The sequence below is a fragment of the Helicoverpa zea genome, chromosome 30 (genome assembly GCF_022581195.2).
Source record: "Helicoverpa zea isolate HzStark_Cry1AcR chromosome 30, ilHelZeax1.1, whole genome shotgun sequence".
Lineage (NCBI taxonomy): Eukaryota > Metazoa > Arthropoda > Insecta > Lepidoptera > Noctuidae > Helicoverpa > Helicoverpa zea.
The window spans coordinates 1,712,004-1,733,688 of NC_061481.1; the positions used below are offsets into that span (position 1 = coordinate 1,712,004).

Here is a 21,685-nt window from a genome sequence, read left to right on the forward strand (position 1 = left end):
AAACCTGGCTGCAAAACGGCACTTTTCGAACGTCAGAAATTTACAAAAGACAGCCCCCAAACCGTCCAACCTTCACCACTTCCTATGTGTTTTTGCTGGGAAGAAGTGGCGCAACAAACTACCCAGCAAGGCGCTATTGGAAACCTACACTTTTCCCGAGTAACATAAGCACACATATACAACTTTTTTAGAGATTATCATTAATTTTCCTGATATATTATTATGGTGACAAAGACATATTGTAACACCTCGTTTGCTAAAAGCGTGGTGACCTGTATGCTAATTAAGAGTTCAGATAAATCTTCGCTTGTTTTTCTCGCGTTATTAATTGCGGCAGACTCAGGGCAGACTTTCAGTTGTTTTTGGAAATTAATTTCATTGTTTTAAAAGACTATTTGTAGTGCTTAACTGCATTAGTTCATTTGCGGTTTTCTCGGGTCTTCACCGTGGAAACTACTACCCGTACCCGGATAAAAAAGTGACCTATATGTTATTCTGAACTATATCACTAATAAAATTCAGCAGAACTATCCAGTAGTTTTTGCGTAAAAGAGGAACAAACAACTATAAAACTTTCGCGTTCTTAATATGAGTCATCATCTGCCTAACCTTTTCCCAACTATGTTGGAGTCGACTTCCAGTCTAACCGAACGCAGCTGAGTACCAGTGTGCCAGGAGCGACTGCACAAATGTGTAAAACTAGTTGTTGTCAGACTTCTGGCTTCTAAACAACCCGTAACGACTGCCAGGGATGTTCAATGACAGCCGGGACCTACAGCTTAACGTAATTTTCAGTCAAACATAAACTTGCTAATTAAAACAAGTAGCAAAAACTTAAGGAAACAGCTCACAAGAGCAAGGTGAGAGATTAACAAAGGAATGAATCATTACAAAGATGGCGGAAGGTCATTGACCTTGAAGCTCAGTTACGTCAGATTTACATACTAATGTTTTGTTTCTATCCAAGTTCATTGGGTGCATATCCGCTAGGATTGTGAGAAAGAATACCGGCCCTAGTACATAAAGGACTCCAGAAGGAGTATGGTGGGTTTTAGTCAGTGTGACCCTACCTAATGTTACGTTCACAACCAGCCAAATGATGATGTCCCATTTTGTAATAGAGGAAAAGGGTCCTGTGTACTTTGTTATGGCGAAAGATATATCTGGATAGCTTTCACACACTGTGAGCTATTTATTAGCTTGTGTTATGGATGTGAACACAACTGATAAACTACATATATACTTAAATACTAGCCGTTTTCCCGTGGTTTCACCCGCGTCCCATGGTAACTACTGCCCGTACCGGGATAAAATATAGCCTATGGTGAAAGAATTTTTAAAAACTGTCCAGTAGTTTTTGAGCCTATTCATTACAACCAAACAAACAAAGTTTTCCTCTTTATAATATTAGTATAGAAGTATAGATGTTCTTATAAATAGATACATATAATAACACCCAGACCATAGCCAATTAACATGCTTATCACACAATTATTGACCGGGCCGGGAATCGAACCCGGGACCACCAAGTTCGGCAGTCCATCATGGTGACCATTATGCCAACGAAGTCATCTGCCAAGATTTATTTTCACCGGATACATGAAATAGTAAACGAAAAATAATGCTGCGCATAAGCAGATGTGATTAAACAATATGCAGGTGTCTCTACAAGGAAATAGTCCTACCGAGTCGTACGGTAATCAAGGAAATAGACTAAAAATAAACCTAGACTACATACAAGAATAATTGCAACCAGCATAAAGCTAAACACGGTAGCATAGTCAGTTTATCCGTTTCTGAGATATGATACCACAAACAGGCTGCAAAAATTAAACTAAAACGAAACCATTTAGTAATCTGTTATAAAACTAACAATTTAATTTTACGGGCTGTTCCCGGCGTCTGAGCGAACTACTTCCCGCACCTGGATAACAATAAGCCGTAAATCTATTAATAAACAGTAGTTTTGACGTGAAAACCAACGTGAAAAGACAGAGTTACATTCCCAATTAAATTATTAGTAGAATTCTACATCATGCCTTTTAAAAAACTGCGCATTAAAACCGCACATATTTTTCACGAGCGCGCCAATATTTAGGTGTTACATCAAACAGAACGTAAACTCGAGTACATCGACCTCTTTCGACCGACGCCTGCGCAAGGACGTTCTATTTATGAAAAAAAGTGTACGTATCGAAAAATCATTTACTCAAAACGCGATGGGTATATGTATAATCTGGTATAATCTGTGGTTATGGTTATGGCGGGGAAATTGTTTATAATAATATTTTTGTCGTGTTTGTATCTGGGAGAATTAGTCTAGAAAAATAGCGGAGGTGCAATAAGGCTTTTCCAACTATGTTGGGGTTGGCTTCCAGTCTTACCGGATGCAGCTGAGTACCAGTGTGCCACATGGAGCGACTGCCCTATCTGACCTCCTCAACCCAGTTGCACAGGCAACCCAATACCCCTAGGTAAGACTAGTTGTCAGACTTACTGGCTTCTGACTACCCGTAACGACTGACAAGGATGCTCAATGACAGCCGGGACCTACAGTTTAACTTGCAATCATTGGCGATCTTTCGCATAGCAATTGGTCTTGGCGTTTCCAGTTCGTTAAATGCTCTAAGACTTACGTATTCCGAGAAAAATAATGTTGTTTTCATCAAACGTAGTTTGGTGTTTTCTCGTTCAATCGGTAAACACCTGATGTATTTGAAATCACGTTTTTCTAAAACGTGCCTATAGAGAAATATTCAGTAATACCAACTTATGTATAATGCAGTTAGAATTTCAAATCACAGAGTTACCTCTAGACTAGATTTCTCGTCATACATTCTATATACATATTTCCTCCTAGGAGGACATCATACATATTTAGAATGTTTTAAAGCTAGCCGTTTTCCCGCGGTTTCACCCGCGTCCCGTGGCAACTACTGCCCGTACCGCGATAAAATATGTAAGGCTTTTCCAACTATGTTGGGGTCGGCTTACAGTCTTACCATATGCAGCTGAGAATCAGTGCTTTACAAGGAGCGACTGACTATCTGACCTCCTCAACCCAGTTACCAGGCACCCAATACCCCTTAGTAAGACTGGTGTCACACTTACTGGCTTCTGACTACCCGTAACGACTGCCAAAGATGTTCAATGACAGCCAGGACCTACAGTTTAACGTGCCCTCCGAAACACAGTCTTGCATTAGTTAAGTACTTATAGTTGTCTAATTAATGAAATTGTTAACTAAGATATGCTAACAACATTGAATGCAGTAGCATCCAGTGTATCCGGAAAGTAGGTTAATGAGAACTTATTTTTAGACTTTCTAGTGCTACAATTCTGCTGTAACTGTTTTGAAGAATTATTTTAATTTATATTGCTGTTGATTCTAAATGTAGGTAGTTGCTATGTGGGTGAAATTATACTGTGTGTTTGGCACTGGCCGTTTCACCCGTGTTTTGAAGAACTACTTCCTATATATATACAGATTACAAGTAAAACACTGGTACTCAGCTGCATCTGGTTAGACTGGAAGCCGACCCCAACATAGTTGGGAAAAGTCTAGGCAGAGAGGCATACTGTGTATAGAGTAAAGTATTTGTTGTGCCATAATTAACAGGATTGCATCATATATTGAAATCACCTAAACAAAGAAAACTGCTTTGTCAGAATGACATGGTACGTTAAAATACCATAGATTATTATTATCTAAAAAATTACAATGATAGGTGTATAAAAATATCTGATTTCTAAAAGTAGATATGTTTATTTACTAGTTTCCAACAGCATTTTCATGCTGCTTCTCATGGGAACTATTGTCCGTACCGGGATAAAATATAGCCTATGTTACTCGGGAAGAGTGTAGCGCCCCAACAGTGAAAGAATTTTTCAAATCGGTTTTGTAGTTTTGGAGCTTTCGGGTATAAACAAACAATTTTTTCTCTTTATGTAATAAGGATAGATAGTATACTTTGGATGGTACGGAACCCTTCGTGCGCGAGTCCGACTCGCACTTGGCCGGTTTTTTTTTCATGAATGTTTAAAATCACATTTGTTGTGTGTCTTTACAGTGTTTTACAAACAGCAACAGTCTCTCTGATTTCCCAGTTACCCGGGCAACCCAATACTCATAGGTAAGACTGGTTGTCAGACTTACTGGCTTCTGACTACCCTTAAAAACTGTCAAAGATGTTCAAATGACAGCCGGGACCTACAGTTTAATCTGAATAAATCCAGAACACAGTTTTACCCTTCAGGTATGGAAACCTTAAATAAGACTTATTTAAAGATACAAACATGAGGAAAATCAAGTCTAGAATTATGACTAGATATTACAAAAACAAGTTTTCATAATTATTAGAATGTTAAATTGTATTTGCATGACTAATATCTACCTACCAATATAATCAAGAGGAAACATTTGTTTGTTTATACCTTAAAGACTCCAAATCTACTGAAGCGATTTGAAAAATTATTTCACTTGGAAAGTTACACTCTTCCTGAGTAACATAGGCTATATTTTATCCCGGTACGGGTGAAACCGCGGGAAAACATTCATTAAAAATTGTCTAACTAGAATCATGTTAGCAAAGGTATTGTTGGTTATATATAATGCCTATAAAACTTAGTATTATAAACACATGTTAAATCATGGTTAAAAGTCATGTTTTCGTATTAATATATTAAGTAGTTTCGTCAGCTTTATCAACGTATATGTAAAACAAAAAATATTTATAAAAAATCTAGTAGAGTCAATAGGATTCCGATAAGATGCGATAACGTTATTTGCACTGCTAGACGTAGTTGAGAAAAAAAAACGTATTTGTCTTTGTAAAAGGAAAAACTATTGAAATCACAGGTCGTAAAACCTACCTCCAATTAAAAAAAAAAAGTAATGTTACCTCTAAGAAGTTACGAATAGGTTAAAAATATAATAAAGAAACTTTTTATACACAAAGACCGCTGCAGTAAAGGTATGATATGCTCCGTTAACTCCTATAACGGAAGATAATCCACAAAAACACGTAAAAGCACTTGGAAAACAGCAAAATTTACTGTTTTTTATAACGTTCCAGTTATCACTGTGTACACTCGCGTATTACACTGATATTTGTCTCAGGTTCGCACTTAAACTGTAAATAGTTACACTAAAAACACTTAGAAGTTAATACGAAGGTTATTTTATTAATTATTGATGAAATAACATCAAATAACAAGATCGTACGACGTCGAAATCGGTTTGTGACTGACTTCGGTTCGATCGAAGGGAGCATGAAATGAAAAGCACACGTCATGCAGACAGTTCGAACGAAACAGAGCTATACAAATGAAAGAGAACGGTCATTGCTGTAATGTAAAGATAACATAGGTACGTCCGATTACGAAACCTGTACTTTTATTTTACCTTTCATGTATCTATTGTTATCGTATTACATTAATAGTTTAAATATTGTATTTTTATGCAATATATTAGGGGTCATGAATATGGAAAATAGCCTCAATGTTAATTTAAAAACTATGATGACAGCGCCATCTGTTATGCAGTAGCTGTACTACAGCGAGTTTACTGAGGTTTGAGTTTTCAACACTAGATGGCTGTATTATCCAAAATAAATTATTTACATGTACCAAGTTTGTTTTGGAGCTAGAAATTACTACGTTTGTTTTCATTACATTACGTATTTATTTTGTTAGATAACAAATCGTAATTGCGTTTTGACGTATCTTTTCAATTACTTTAGGTTAAGCGTCCCAAATAAAGTTGTTCGTACTTACATAGGTATGTAAACAGTGTACTTATTTTGTTTATACAAGATATTACGCCAAGATAAAGAGTTATACACATTACTAGTTATTTATAGCAGCTTATGGTGGTATTGCACAACATTTTGTAAAGTATCGTGAACTTTTCTGTTTCTAAAACAAGTTGATAAATGACAACAGACACGGCTGGAGTCATCCCTATTTAGATTTAGATTATTTTACTACATCATGGACTTTATCTAGCATTAATTATGGAAATGTAATGTCTGGAATTTCATAATTTGACTAATTTTTAATATGTTTTATGATTTTTCCAACTATTATCGTCTTTTGAACAAATAATCTACGATGGAAAACTCCTCAAAATGAAAATAACAAAGAAATAACTAACTTTAAATCTGCTCAATAGATGGCGCTGTTTTACAAATTCAGATCTACGAAGGAAAAATCTTAGAACCGCCGCGCCGCGTGTGGAAAACATGGCAACCAAACAACTACTGTTTTTTTATCTACAAAATAAACACGAAAGGCAAATATGGCTTGGCTAACATGTAAAAAACGGACTGGTCGTTCAAGTATGATTATATATTGATCTTTGAACTCCACGCGGGCATAACATGACAATTTACACTTTGGATCGTAGATTGCGTCTTTAAGAACGATTAAAAGTGGTTAATGCTCGTCATCTTTTCTTATCAAAGGTCTGAAACATGAAATCTTGCTCGCACGCCACGTGTTTCTGCATTGATAAATATAATCACGTGATAAATAATAATATAGGCACCACAACTTATTTGTTTTATTTTCAAAAGTAAAGGTACCTATCTCTGTTTGTAGTAAAATCAACGTTGATCATTTTGCAAATTGACGAATGTACCTATGAAGATTTCAGGCTGACTAAATACATCACGTACATTTTCCAAATCAACATTGAACCTAATGACGTGGAGATAAGATTGAAAATCTATTAAAGATATTTTACTGATAGGAGTAGCTCGATGTGTCAAATATTTATTAGTTGCCATAGCAACAAGTCGACATCTGTTCTTGGGCAAACAAACATGATGAGCCGATGTCTCTGGCTGATTTTAAAACACTATTATGTATAATGAGCTTCCGCCCGCGGCTTCACCCGCGTAGAGTTCAGTTATATCGCGTTTCCAAAAGAATCCTTCAAAAATCCGGGATAAAAACTATCCTATACTTTCTCAAGGTCAACTCTATCTCTGTACCAAATATTAAAATCAGTTCAGTGGTTTAGACGTGAAAGTGTAACAGACAGACAGAGTTACTTTAGCATTTATAATATTAGTAGGGATTAGAGAATTTCTCATCGAGAGACTGCATTGGTGTGAGACGTCACTGATACTCGTATGTACCCAAATCTAAGTTATCTAAGTTAATGTATGCGACATGTGTTAGCTATGCCGCTCATTTATCTTCGCCCCTGCAAGCTTATTCCTACAAAGATTCTGCTCATAGCGTGTCCAGTTGTTGAAAAGATCTAAGTTACTTTTTGACAGTTATATAATATCCTGGAATTGTATTCGATATGGACTGGAGTCTAACGCAAAATTCTAACACATCAAAAATAAGTAGAAAAATGTCAACTATGATTGTTTATACATTTATAAAATGCCAAAAAAAATATCAATTACATTAGTTTTGTACCACAAAAAACGGTCTAAAATACGGTCGGGATTCTGTTAACATTATTAAAAAATTTTAAAATACTTTTTGTATAAATCTCCAGTTGCTAACTTCATGTCATATCAAGTAAAGTCAAGGTCGGTTACGTACGCAATTATTTCTAAATTGTACAGCTCGGTACTTATTTACTGAACTATCAAACAACTACATGTCATTATTTCCGTTTGAAACTACTGATTATCTTGATGACATAGGTCTTTAGTAATTTTATATCTCTTTTAAAAGCAGACTGAAAAATAATTTTAGAAAAATGAAGTATTGACTAAAGATGGACGAACTATTTGAAAAAAAAAGAAAAAAGTCAACGACCCATAAAAATTTGTTTACCTTCTATAGAAATACATATTAATTAAAGACAGACATACATAAATAATCTAAGTATATCTTGGACGCCAATGGCTGATAAAAAGGTGAAGGAAAACATCTTGAGGAAACCTGGACTATTAAGTCTGAAAGGTGAAGGAAAACATCTTGAGGAAACCTGGACTATTAAGTCTGAAATTACCAACTCGCATTGAGCAAGCGTGGCGATTAACGCTCAATCCTTCTCCGTGTGAGAGGAGGCCGCAGCCCAGCAGTGGGACGATAAAAAGGCTGTAACAGTACATACAGCCAAACAAATCAAGTAAAGAAAAAAAAGGATAAAGTCAACGACCCATAAAAAATAGTTTACCTTTTATAGAAATACATATAAATTATATACAGATATCCTAACTAATATTATAAATGTGAAAGTAACTCTGTCTGTCTGTCTGTCTGTCTTTTCTTCACGCCTAAACTACTGAACCGATTTGTGTGAAATTTGGTACAGACATAGTTTGGAACTTGAGAAAGGACATAGGATAGTTTTTATTTCAAAAAAATATATAAAAATAAAAAATAAAATTTATTCCGGACATATAGCGCCATCTATTGGTCAAACCAAAAATATGCTGGAAGTCACTATATCATGCGAACGAAGTCGCGGGCAAAAGCTAGTAAGTATATAAATAATTGAATGGTTTTATACCAATTCAAAAAATTACAATGAATCGATAATTATTTTGTTTACAGCTCAGTAACATAACGCCGCAAAATTGGCGCGAAGTTTTTTTACTTAGATTATCTATGGTCAAGGCCACAGATATACAAATCATCACAGATAATATTACTTTGAAAAAACGTAATGTAATTTTAGAAATCCTGATAAAAAATAAAGCCAGAACAAAACTGTGCACTAGCAGAGAGTTGTGAACTTAAGAGTAGAAGGAGATGTTTCCATAGAAGTAACTATTACAGTAATCTGTGATATTAGGTTGATTACGTAAGTTACTTATCATAAGACTTATGGGCATGTAAAAACCTAAATATAATTATTAAAAAACTTATATACAGGAATGAATTTTATCCAGTGCGCAAACTTTGTCAACTTATAGTTAAATAAGTTTTATAGATACGTATATTTTTATTTTGTCGTGGTATAGTACAAAAAAGAAAAGTTATTGATATCGAAAGATGTTTATTTTGTAACCGATTGTACGGTCACAGTCGTCATAGTAGGCACGGCGGCAACGCGAAACCGGTTTACTGACGGAGCTCCGCTCGGCGCGCGTAAGAATAGTTTGTATCCATATTTTGCTGATTTTAGGGCGGACAAAAGAATGAAAAACTTTTTTTTACTGATGATGCAGATATGTTCTGTTAACGATTCTGGACCACCAGTTTTTTTTTGCGCACTGCTTAAAATTTATTCCTGTATTTATTCCTACTTTTGCAAGTTAACGTATTTATTGGTCGGAATAATGTTACGATAGATCTAAAATTATCTTAGATCTGGTACATAAAAAGCCTACGACGGTGTTTAGTCAGTAAGAGTTTGACACTCCCTCACTGCTGCTAACACACAGCGGAAGGGGTCATTTGAAGATTTTTGGCGTTAAAAAAAACGGTTGTCTGTAGAGTCGGTTTACTGACGATAGTTGAACGTGACAACGTGAGTAGCTGTCAATTGTGCTTCTTTGTCGCTCGTTGCGTGCTCTCGCTTACACTTCAAGCCTTAAACGGAACGCCTTTTTTTAACGACGTCAAAAATCATCAAATGACCCCTCCCCCTGTGGGTTAGCAGCGGTGAGGGAGTGTCAGTCTTACTGACTAAAAACCGTCGTGTTCCGTCATAGGCCTTTTATGTACCAGGGCCGCGGTATCTCTTTCGAGCAACCCGCAGCCCCGGCTGGCACTGGCCCTGCTGGGCCCCGCTGGGGAAACGGAACGCCTCAGAGCGAGGTAACGCCGCATGAGTTATGTTTTTTCATGCGTGCGGCTCCATCGATTCAAAACACCTTTTATCACATTCATCGATGTCACGTCAAAAGAAAGAGATGGGTGGACTTACCAGGGTGTTATTACACTTCCTGCTAACATTGGCCATGTCCTCAGGATCGGGGCTGAGGCTCCTCATCGTAGGCATCACCTCGTCAAGAAGCATGTTGTCTCCAAGCTGATGTAGGCTGGTGGTCACCTGGAGAGAAGGAAAAGTCTTCAGAATTGATAGGTGTGTTTATTTTTGGCAAAAGTGTTTTGCAATTAATTTTTTTTTTCTAATTACATGACGTAAAAATAAACTTATTTATACATATATACAACTAAAAACAATTATAAAATGGCATCAAAGAACTCCTCATCGCTGCCCACCGTCAAAATTTATTATTGGTCAAAAATTAAGTATTGCCATCCAACGTGGCAATGCTGCCAGCCTCTTGGGTACACTCCCGGTGGGCAGCGATTAGGAGTTTTTTGATGCCATTTTATAATTGTTTTTCAATTTTAAATAATAAATCTCAAATCTTCTTAGCATGTCATGTCCACTGTGCCCTGAAACTTGCTCGCGGGAGGACCTAATGACCCAACTAGCACACTAGTGGAAATAGCAGCCTATTTTGCAACTGTTAGCTGTACAGTAGTGCTTTAGGGGTTCCGAAAGTAACTCTAAGTTCTACTATTGCTTCCGTAGCTGCTCATAGCTGTAAATATCACTTAAGGCAGCAGAAACTGAACCAAATGGCACTCTAGGTTTTACAAGAGATCATTCTACAACCCATTTGCAGCCTACATCTTTAAAAGAGAGTTCAGACAATTATGTTAAAGGTTAAAGCTGCTAAAGAGTTTCTACTGCCGCTGATGTACGCGTTAGAACTGCATAAAGACTCTAATTGTAGACTTTTTAACGGAACTGTATAAAAGATATATTTATCACTTTTCTGCCACTAAAGGTTCCATTGCAGAAGTGATTTGTTCTTTTGTGCAGACTTGAGTAGGAATTTGATCCTCTGTTCTACTCATAGCCGCATTAAGGTTCCACAATAGAAGCAGGAGGTTAATAGACATTGCCTGCTTATTTGGATACATTCTGTTATTTTATTCATAAACACAAGCAAGGGTCCCGTAGATTTTGTTTTCTCTATTACTGATAACGAATCAGTTACAGAGGAAAAATAATGTTTGTTTTGAAGTAATAAAAAACTTATAACAAAAAATATGTATTTATTCAAGAATATAAAAAAATCAGTAGCTCCATTTATTTACTCTCAAGTATAATAAAACACTCCGTTTTTTCCAAACACAGTTTTTGACAGATGCAAAGTTCTTGTTTATTTTGTTGTGCATTAAAAGTTTGAATTATTTTGAACGGTACTCTGAAAACAAGGTAACACATGGTACTTAAGTGTTAAACAATTAACAATAATATATCATCGTATTATAAAGTTGCCAACGACTTCTACGGATCTCTAAACAAGTAGCCATTAATAGTGTGGTTTGATATCTGCAGTATCACAGTGCAGACTTGAACTGCAATAGAGGTACAGATATTACTTGGACCTTCAGAAGAGTGAAGCTTAGCGCTATGACGCGCAGAGAGGAGTTTTTAAGGTGGAAGTTGCAACTTAAAGCTGCTTTCAATGGACGCCATGTTTACAAGATAATTATTTATTATAGTTCGGCCATTCAGAGAATGCGTTCCTGACACGTCGCGATTGAACTGACGACGTAACTTTGCAATGGCGTTGCAGTTACGATAAAAATATTTTTGCTGGTTGTTTACCGTTTTAACAATTGAGGAGCATTAAAACAACATTATTATATCAATAATCAATGAATGTTATTACGTCGTCAGTTCAATCGCGACGTGTCAGGAACGCATTCTCTGAATGGCCGAACTATAGTAGTCGAGAAATTTATAGGTTTTGATCGCATTTGTAGTAAAATATATCTAAATATCGAACAAGCAACTTACTAAAACCGAATGTAGTCCAGTATGTAATTTCAATATCGTGTAGGTATGTGATACAAAAATATTTATGTAATAATAATTTATATATTTTACGATATTCTGAGGTAATTATTGAGGCGCGTTAAAAATACATCAACAATATCAACTATATTCACGATAAACTGATCTGCGTTTGTAGCTACTTACCATATAATACAAAATATAGCTCAAAACACTTACCTTCACTTAATATTTATTTGTATTCAGTAATGTCTGACTCAGGAACAACAAATATATTTTATAAATGAGAGACAAGGTGAACGATCAGTGAAGTTTTCTTCATTCGGCTAAATTTGTCATTCATTCAATCATCGCCATAAGAGCTTTAGTATGGTGTTAATTATTAGTTGCCTCTCCTGTATCGCTTTTATGCCCCTACTATGAAGTTCTAATGGAACTATAGACTGCAAAAAGTTGTGCCCCTTTGGCTGCAAAGCTGCTGCATAAGGTCTGTAGAGCACGCTCTGGCGCTTGATCTTGGCACCTTTGGTAATAATCGGATTGGCTCTAAAGCTCTTAAGCAACAGTTTTGTGCTACTTGGGGAGCGCATCCGGCCGTGCTCTCGCTGTGGCGGCATATTGGGCTGACAAACTGCAGGCTCACTGTAAGACATGTCATCGACACGAAAGAAGAAGAAGCATGTGAAATACCCACAGAAACATGCCTTTCATACAGGGAAAACTGAAAGCCTCCATTTTATAAACGCAGTTTCAAAATAATACATTCTTTCAGGCACATAAACTTATAAAATAAGTATAATAATCGGTATTTCTTTGTCATTTCAAAGCATAACAAGTACCTATGGTGAAAGTTGCCCATAGATTTCTTCTATAAATGGGCTAAGTACTTAACATCAAATCTTCCTAGTAATTCCTGAGGTTAACGCGGAAATTCGTATAGGTTTTAAAAACCGGCCAAGTGCGAGTCTAGTTCTTATTCTAGTTTTCAGTATTTGTTGTTATAGCGGCAACAATAATACATCATCTGTGAAAATTTCAGCTCTCTAACTATCATGGTTCATGAGATACAGCCTGGTCACAGACAGACGGACGGACGGACGGATGGAGGAGCGAAAACAATAAGGCCCCGTTTTACCCTTTGGGTACGGAACCCTAATTATCTAGGAAATGCAAGACATACCTACATATTAAACAAACACCATGCATTATACCTATAATATATCTACTGATAAAAACAACGAAATGCAAGTAATAATTACTAACAAAAACACTACAGAAATATAACAGTACCAACTTTTTTTACACGCTTTTTATTAGCTTCACCTGTATGTTTGTATGTTTGTATGTTTGTAGGTTTGTAACCGACTTCTTTGGGCGCGATTTTGACCCACTTTAAACGGCCAGATTTCGTTCAAACTTTGTAGATTTATTGAGGACCGATGACAATACACTAATTTAATAAAATTATTCCATTTTAACCGACTTCCCAAAAAGGAGGAGGTTACACATACACATCGATTACTCAGAGGTTTATAGACAGATTTACGTGATTCTTTTTTTGTCCGACTCGGAATAGCTGCCAGTTGGTCCCATAGTCATCAGTTCAGGATCTGATGATGGAAACCCTGAGAAATCGAGGGCAACCTTCAAAAGTTGTAGGCATATATAAGGTAAAATCTTGACACTCAGATGTACGCCTAAAAGCACTATTCAACTGTGAAGATTTGGAGCTGACCTGATGATGGAGACCAGGGAGGGTCGAGGGAACTCGACAACTGAATATGTAAACTACCTCGTGTTTGGGCTTAAATTATTTGTATTGACAAGACCTTCGCAATAGTGAAGGTTTGGAGCTGACCTGATGATGGAGACCAGAGAAAATCGAGGAAACTCGACAACTGAATATGTAAACTACCTCGTGTTTGGGCTTAAATTATTCGTATTGACAAGACCTATGCAACAGTGAAGGTTTGGAGCTGACCTGATGATGGAGACCAGAGAAAGTCGAGGGAACGCGACAACTGAATATGTAAAATACCTCGTTTGGACTTATATTCTTTGTATTGATGAGAACTTCCCACTTGTATGGATAGTGACAACTATTCGTATCACTGAAAAGCTTTAAATAAATAACCTTTTTACAAAAAAATTAAACCGACTTCCCAAAACACTAAAAAGCAAAAAAAAAACTAATTTTAGGTGCATCGGCCTAGAAGTCGGTGGCAAAATTAACTTAGTAACATCCATTAGACACCGACTTCTAGGCTTTTCAATTTGCAAAATATGATTTTTGTTAATTTATATAATTTTCATCGATAGTCGATAAGGTAAGAAAATTAATTAAAATTTTCTAGAATTTTTCTCTACAGTCGATAAGGCAGGACTCGATGTTAATTTTTGTTTCCAATCATTATCTTTAGCCGTTTCCTCTAATATTGACAAATTTTTGTATACTAAAGAGAATTTTAATTCTACAAAACAAATAATAGTTTTAAAACAAACTAAAAAGTAGAAAATAAATAATAGTTTAAAAAAACTAAAAAACACGCTTTTTATAGAAAAATGAACTAAAAAATAGAGAATAAATTTTAATGAATTTAAATTAAGAAAACAGTGTTAAAAATTTCAATGAATATAAATTAATAATAGTGTGAATACAAAAAAAAAATATTAAAAAAAAAGCGTGGGGTGCTTTTTAAGATATTATCGAAATGAAAATCACTGTACTCATATCTGTCAATAAAAAAACTATTGACACCATGCACCCCACGCTTTTTTTTAAATATTTTTTTTTTGTATTCACACCATTATTAATTTATATTCATTGAAATTTTTAACACTGTTTTCTTAATTTAAATTCATTAAAATTTATTCTCTATTTTTTAGTTCATTTTTCTATAAAAAGCGTGTTTTTTAGTTTTTTTAAACTATTATTTATTTAAACCACATTCCGCATTTCCGCATAGACTCTAATATCTTTATTACGAACTTTATCATTTTGCAAACATATACTACTTAGATAATGTAACAACTGGATATGGAAAAGCCGTGCCGACTGCACATCAGTGGTAACTGTCGCAACGCACCTTAAATCGATAGTAATAAGTACGGTTTTCCTATAAAACTGTTACCACTGATCATCAAATGACCCCTCCCGCTGTGGGTTAGCAGCGGTGAGGGAGTGTCAGACTCTTACTGACTAAAAACCGTCGTGTTCCGTCCTAGGCCTTTTATGTACCAGGGCGGTATCTCTTTCGAACAACCCGCAGCCCCGGCAGGCCTTGGCCCTGCTGGGCCCCGTTAGGGTTGCTGACATTTCTTTGAGGAGCGCGTGGAACAACGCGCGCCGTCGACACGGGTCTGTCGTCTAAGCAGACAGAGGGACGATGAGCCACCCGAACTCACCGCCCACAGACCCACGCCTACGGTGGCCGGGAGTCATCACGCGACACCCGGCGCGCGGCCGGGATGAGAGGTGCGTACTCTCTGGGTTACCACTGACCTGATGTTGACTGTACATACAGGTCAACCTCCCCGAATCTGTCAAATGTCACCAATCGAACATTAACCTTCCACTATTGTGATAAGGTTGAAAATCTATTGAAGACATTTGACAGATTGAGGTAGGTTGAAGAGCTGTCGTTTGTACATGTCATTGTTTGATAGTACATTGTGTGCGTCAAGTTTATGCTTGTGTTTGTCAATTTTCGTCGTGTGTGTGCGTAACAATATTATCGAAAATGCATGAGTAAGTTAAGAGGACGAATTGGAATTTTTGGCGCCAAGGATGTCAATTTTTCTCAGTAAATACAAAACGGATCAAAATACAACTTGGTTACCTGAAAGTTCATGATATAAGCCTTATTTTGTTAGTTGTAGAAACATGATTAGGTAACTTTTATAACAGAGAAAAATATATCAAACATACCTCTTTTTAAAAAGAGATTCACATATTATGGGCAAACGGGACCGATTTAAGCCTCTTAACTTTTTTAGTAGTTGAGTATATACATACTCTTTAAAATGGTAGTAGGAATTTTTATTAAATTATCATTTCTAAATATTAAAATTACAAAACCATTTTGTCGCTTACGACTTTTAGTTATAAGCTAGCGCGCGTATTGTTATCCTCGCCCCGCTCAGACGCTCCGACCCCTTTTGGCGCCTTAGATGCGCGTGCCGGTTATGGAATTATTGTTGACCACTTCCTCGCCTTAAATCATTATATGGCTGCGGGATTGTCGATTGCCGCGCTCATTACCGCGGCGCTGGTACATAAAGGGCTGCAGAAGGAACATGATGGGTTTTATAGTTTTATTCAGTAAGAGTCTGACACTCCCTCACGCTGCACCCACAGCGTGAAAAAAGATGCATTGGTTTCCGCGCTCGTATTCTAGGACTTTTTCGCATAGTTTGTGCACAGTTTAAATATATTCTCTTGTAAAAAGTGAAGTTAGGTACTAACTCACTCACACACGCATGAGCTCGATGCACGACACTCAGTACTGACAACACCGATAGCGCCGATAAAAGCTCGTTGATACACAAGCGTGTGTGAGTGACATTTTTACGAACGTTAGCAGGCAGCTTCACAACTTTATGCTGTGGTTTGTGTTCACGGCGGTTCCAGTTAGTTAACTGCTCTAATATAAGCAAACATATTCTATGCTATCACTGTATGTGTAGACATTTTGTTGAAAACAAACAGATAAGCACTGATAAAGACGGATTTGATTTCAAGGGCGATAGCCTTTTGTTAAGATTGGCATTTTTGCTGTTAAGGAATATACATAGAATACTACTGAATTTTCTAAGTTTGTAAGTACTTTCTAAGTATATCTTAGACACCAATAGCTAATAAAAAACTTTTTACATAAAAATAAAACCGACTCCCAAAAACACTGAAAAGCAAAAAAAAACTATTCTTAGGTGCATCGGCCTAGAATTCGGTGTCTAGTGGATGATTATATGTTTATTTCGCCACCGACTTCTAGGCCGATGCACCTAAGAATAGTTTTTTTTTGCTTTTCAGTGTTTTTGGGAGTCGGTTTTATTTTTTTGTAAAAAGTTTTTTATTTTTGGCTTTTCAGTGACAAGTATAGTTGTCACTATCCGCATTAGTGGAAAGTTCTTATCAATACGAATAATATAAGCCCAAACACAAGGTAGTTTCCATATTTAGTTGACGAGTTCCCTCGACCTTCTCTGGTCTCCATCATCAGGTCAGCTCCAAACCTTCACTGTTACAAAGGTCTCGTCAATACAAAGAATATAAGCCCAAACACGAGGTACTTAGTTTACATATTCAGTTGTCGAGTTCCCTCGACCTTCTCTCGTCTCCATCATCAGGTCAGCTCCAAACCTTCACTGTTGCATAGTGTTATCAGACGTACACCTCATTGTCAAGTTTTTAACCTATGCATGCCTACAATTTTTGAAAGTTGCTCTCGATTTCTCAGGGTTTCCATCATCAGATCCTGACCTGATGATTATGGGGCCACCTGTGAGGTATAGATACCCTATCAAACAAAAAAAGAATTTTGTAAATCGGTCAAGGCGTCTTCGAGTAATCCGTGAACATAAATAAAAAAAAAAAGATCCCGACGAATTGAGAACCTCCTCCTTTTTGGGAAGTCGGTTAAAAAAGGTGAAGAAAAACATCTTGAGGAAACCTGGACTTTAAAGTCTGAAATCAGCAACCCGCATTTAGCAAGCGTGGTGATAAATGCTCAATCCTTCTCCGTGTGAGAGGAGGCCGCAGCCCAGCAGTGGGACGATAAAAAGGCTGTAACAGTAAAAGTACTACTGAATACTGTGTTTCGGATGGCACGTTAAACTGTAGGTCCCGGCTGTCATTGAACATCCTTGGCAGTCGTTACGGGTAGTCAGAAGCCAGTAAGTCTGACGCCAGTCTATCGGGTCGCCCGGGTAACTGGGCTGAGGAGGTCAGATAGGCAGTCGCTCCTTGTAAAATACTGATACTCAGCTACATCCGGTTAGACTGGAAGCCGACCCCAACATAGTTGGGAAAAAGGGCTCGGCAGATGATAATGAAGGATTGTAGAATACTAGCCGTTTTCCCGCGATTTCACTCACGTCCCGTGGGAATTACTGCTTATACCGAGATAAAATACAGCCTATGTTACTCGGCAAGAGTGTAGCTTTCGAACAGTGAAAGAATTTTTCACATCGGTTCTGTAGTGTTAAGTTCATCCATCATCATCCTCCGAGCCTTTTTCCCAACTATGTTGGGGTCGGCTTCCAGTCTAACCGGATGCAGCTGAGTACCAGTGCTTTACAAGAAGCGACGTGTTAAGTTCATCCATTACAAGCAAACAAAATTCCTCATTATAATATGAGTATGGATATATCGGGTGTGTCGTTCACAATCACATTAAATCATATCGCATATACTTTATGATATTCTATGGCGAATTGTAAAAAAAATAACCTAATCCATTCAGTGGTTTAGCCACAGGAGTCATTTTTCGTTTTTATAATTTACAACATCATGTGTAAAGCAGAGATAAAGTTAGGAGTATCGAATGTTTGACCTGTTGACAGCTGTCAGTTTTCAAGGGAGAATTTCAGTTGTTTGTAATGACTGACTTTTATATGGTGTTCTAATTTTTGCATATTTTTATTCCATTTACTTTGTTTGAAAAAAACATTTTTTTATTTTTACGTATTTTTCTTTTATCTTTGTGTTAATCGACATAATTTTAACCAGTATATTAACGCATTTCATTTAATGTGATTATGAACGACACACCCGATATAGATATGTGTTGTTATCTAAGAGCGAATGATTTGCACTTTATTTAGCAGTATATCATAGTCTATTATGGAATATGATTCAATACTGACAAAACAATATCGAACTTGCAAGTCATTGAGCGATAAAATTCATAGCCCTAGATAACAAGCTGGTTTCTCCTAGGAACTACAGCCCGTACCGGGATAAAATATAGCCTACTAGCTTCTGGCCGCGGCTTCGCTCGCGTAGTGTTCGGTTATATCGCGTTTCCAAGAGAATTCTTCAAAAGTCCGGGATAAAACTTTCCTATGTTCTTTAGTTATCGAGGTTCTCTATCTCTGTACCAAAATTAAAATCAGTTAGTTCAGTGGTTTAGGTGTGAAGAATAGACAGACAGACAGACAGAGTTACTTTCGCATTTATAATATTAGTTAGGAAGTTAGGATATCAACTATCGGGCGACTAAATCTTTGTATTGTAGTGTGCGTGCTCTTATCCTAACTCACGCACACATCAAATTCGCGGGAAATCCTAATTCCTGATTAAGACCAATTATTCTAATCCACGTAATTTCTTCATCAAACAAAAATAAACCTTATTTCTTTGACAACAAAGTGCAATTCAAATGTTTTGTCATTTTCCTAGATTAAAAAATATATATATTCTCGCGAGATCTCAACGTTATGAGCACAAGCGATTTTTTACTTTATTACCTACAAATTACAGTCCAAAATTGATTGAGTATTCGGAGGTTATCCGAAAAAAACTAGTATGTATTAGATAAAAAAGGCTATGGTTAGTTATGTAACCTTTTTATTTAACCCAAAAGTACTTAGGTAATTGTCTATGGTATTTCCCCGTAACGATATTTTAATAACACTGTAGCAAGATTTTAAAATTGCACTTTAAAATAATGGGCTTAAGGTTCATATTTGTAAAACAGTCTAGATATGATTATTAAGAGATTTCTATTGAGGTCTCGTTCTTTCAACTTCGAATAGAAATCGAATCGCAATATGATCGTAATAGCAGTTTTAACCATATCGGGCATTCTGCTACTAATAAAAGACCAATCGTATTCGATTGACATTTGATTGGTGTGCGATTGGACTGCTATTTTGGTAATTTTGATCTATACGGTAGTTTGCTGTACAATCATTTTGCAATCGTAAATCATTTGCAGACAAAATGATTCATTATTGAATGACAGAAAAGGATAAAAACGTTTATTTCAAAGAAAAAATAGCGGAATGCCACATACGCTTCGATCGTAATCGAGTCGGGATCGGATCTCAGTCGAATCGAGTCGAACGTCAATCGTATGTCGCTTAAGTAAAATTAGGAGAATCGGGCCCCGGATTCTCATCATATCGTCTACGTTTTTTTTTTTTATTTTCCGTATAGATTGTCTATCAATATTCAATACAAAAATCTCAAATAGGTAGGTATATATTTTTTTATCAATAGCAACATTATTAATGAAAATGCAAAGATAAAAAAGTGTAGCCAGATATTTTGTCTGTGGTTATACCTATACTTGGTTTTAGATATGCATAGCTACCTATCGGGAGATAACACATTTTATTTATTTTATCAGTATATTGACTTTCGGTAGCTGCAGTCTTATTGATAAATACAATTCCACGTGTAAGATAATCAGGAGGACTATAAATAAATTAAAAGTTTTAAAAATTACATTAATCACATTACATCAATGGAAAGACATCTGCTAACTTTTCCATTCACAATTCTAGTTCTTGCTACTCACCACTAGATGGCGCTGTTCTCAATTATGTTCAATAGTCGTACATTTTATAATACTGGGCCGTTTTTATTACTCTTGTTAGTTCAATCACGGTAAATAAACATGACGATAATACCTACATATTATTATTCCAATACGATACTGTGAATTTATTCTTCCTTTTAAGATTCAGTGCGTGATTTATGGTAAGCAAAGCCGACCCAGGTACCTATTTAAACCAAGACTACTTACAGAGTTTTTAATCTAAGTATTTTTATTTTTACATAAGATACACAAAACTTTCTAGGTGCTATATTCTTTTTTTAACCGACCTCCCAATAAAGGAGCCTCCTCCTTCCCTCTCGATTCGGATGTTTTCATTTCTTATATTTTTTTTTATTGGTTCACGCATATTTCCATCGTTTTTTATCGCTCTGAAGTTAGGTGCAACGTCTAAAATAACTCTGACTGAAAAAAGGTATTTAACGCGAACTGGCTGATAACTATCTACTTAATATCTTATCGTTTATCAATAGATATTAATGGGCTATCTAACACTGATATATAAATCCCTACTAATATTATAAATACGAAAGTAACTCTGTCTGTCTGTTACGCCTTCACGTCTAAACCACTGAACTGATTTTAATATTTGGTACAGAGATAGAGTTGACCTTGAGCAAGAACATAGGATAGTTTTTATCCCGGACTTTTGAAGAGTTCTCTTGGAAACGCGATATAACCGAACTCAACGCGGGCGAAGCCGCGGGCGGAAGCCAGTATTTTTATAGACTGCAATCGGCGCCAGGCACTGTTGTCATTCATTTACTAAAGTATCAGCCGATACTTGGCAGCTTGGCTGACAGTCTATCTATCTACATAAATACTTATCTATGATGTCCTCCTAGCCGATTATCGGCTACGGCGGCTGTTCTCAGGTAAGGAGATTAGCCAGCTGCGCAGGACATATTATAGCGCAGGCACATTTGCTTGGACACAGGTGCACTCACTATTCCTTCACTCTCATAGAGCGATGGGACGGCAATCCGACACCACCGGAGAGAGATCAGGCGCATATTAATAAAATAAAAATGAAACATCTTTTTATTTGTAAGGCATTTGAAACTATTGAACCGATTCTTTCACTGTTGGGGCGCTACACTCTCCCCGAGTAACATAGGCTATATTTTATCCCGGTACGGGCAGTAGTTCCCACGGGACGAGGGTGTAACCACGGGCAAACGATTAGTTTTGAAAATAAATAAAAAAAAAAAAAAACAAAAATCAAAATTCGTTTATTCAAACTTGGCTGCAAAACAGCACTTATCGAACGTCAGAAATGTACAAAAGACAGCTCCCAAACCGCCCACCCTTCACCACTTCCTATGTGTTATTGCTGGGAAGAAGAAGTGGCGCAACCAACTCCCCAAAGTTAAAATTTTTA

The 21,685-nt window shown here is 36.6% G+C and overlaps 1 protein-coding gene across 9 annotated transcripts in view; it reads right to left on the reverse strand.

Moving 5' to 3' along the window:
* The window catches only part of LOC124644436 (segmentation protein cap'n'collar-like), a 176,371-nt gene that overhangs the window by 129,559 nt on the left and 25,127 nt on the right, over positions 1-21,685 (reverse strand). For 4 of the 9 annotated variants that reach the window (XM_047183783.1, XM_047183781.1, XM_047183782.1 and 1 more), the window contains exon 1: positions 4,953-5,260. Coding sequence is in view for 3 of the 9 variants with exons in the window: in XM_047183784.1 (XP_047039740.1) it covers positions 9,845-9,937 (93 nt within the window). In the remaining 6 variants the exon portion in view is untranslated. Of the gene's footprint in view, positions 1-4,872; positions 5,261-9,844; positions 9,971-21,685 lie in introns of those variants that run through there. The other 5 variants (XM_047183784.1, XM_047183786.1, XM_047183785.1 and 2 more) reach the window with 3 other exon arrangements.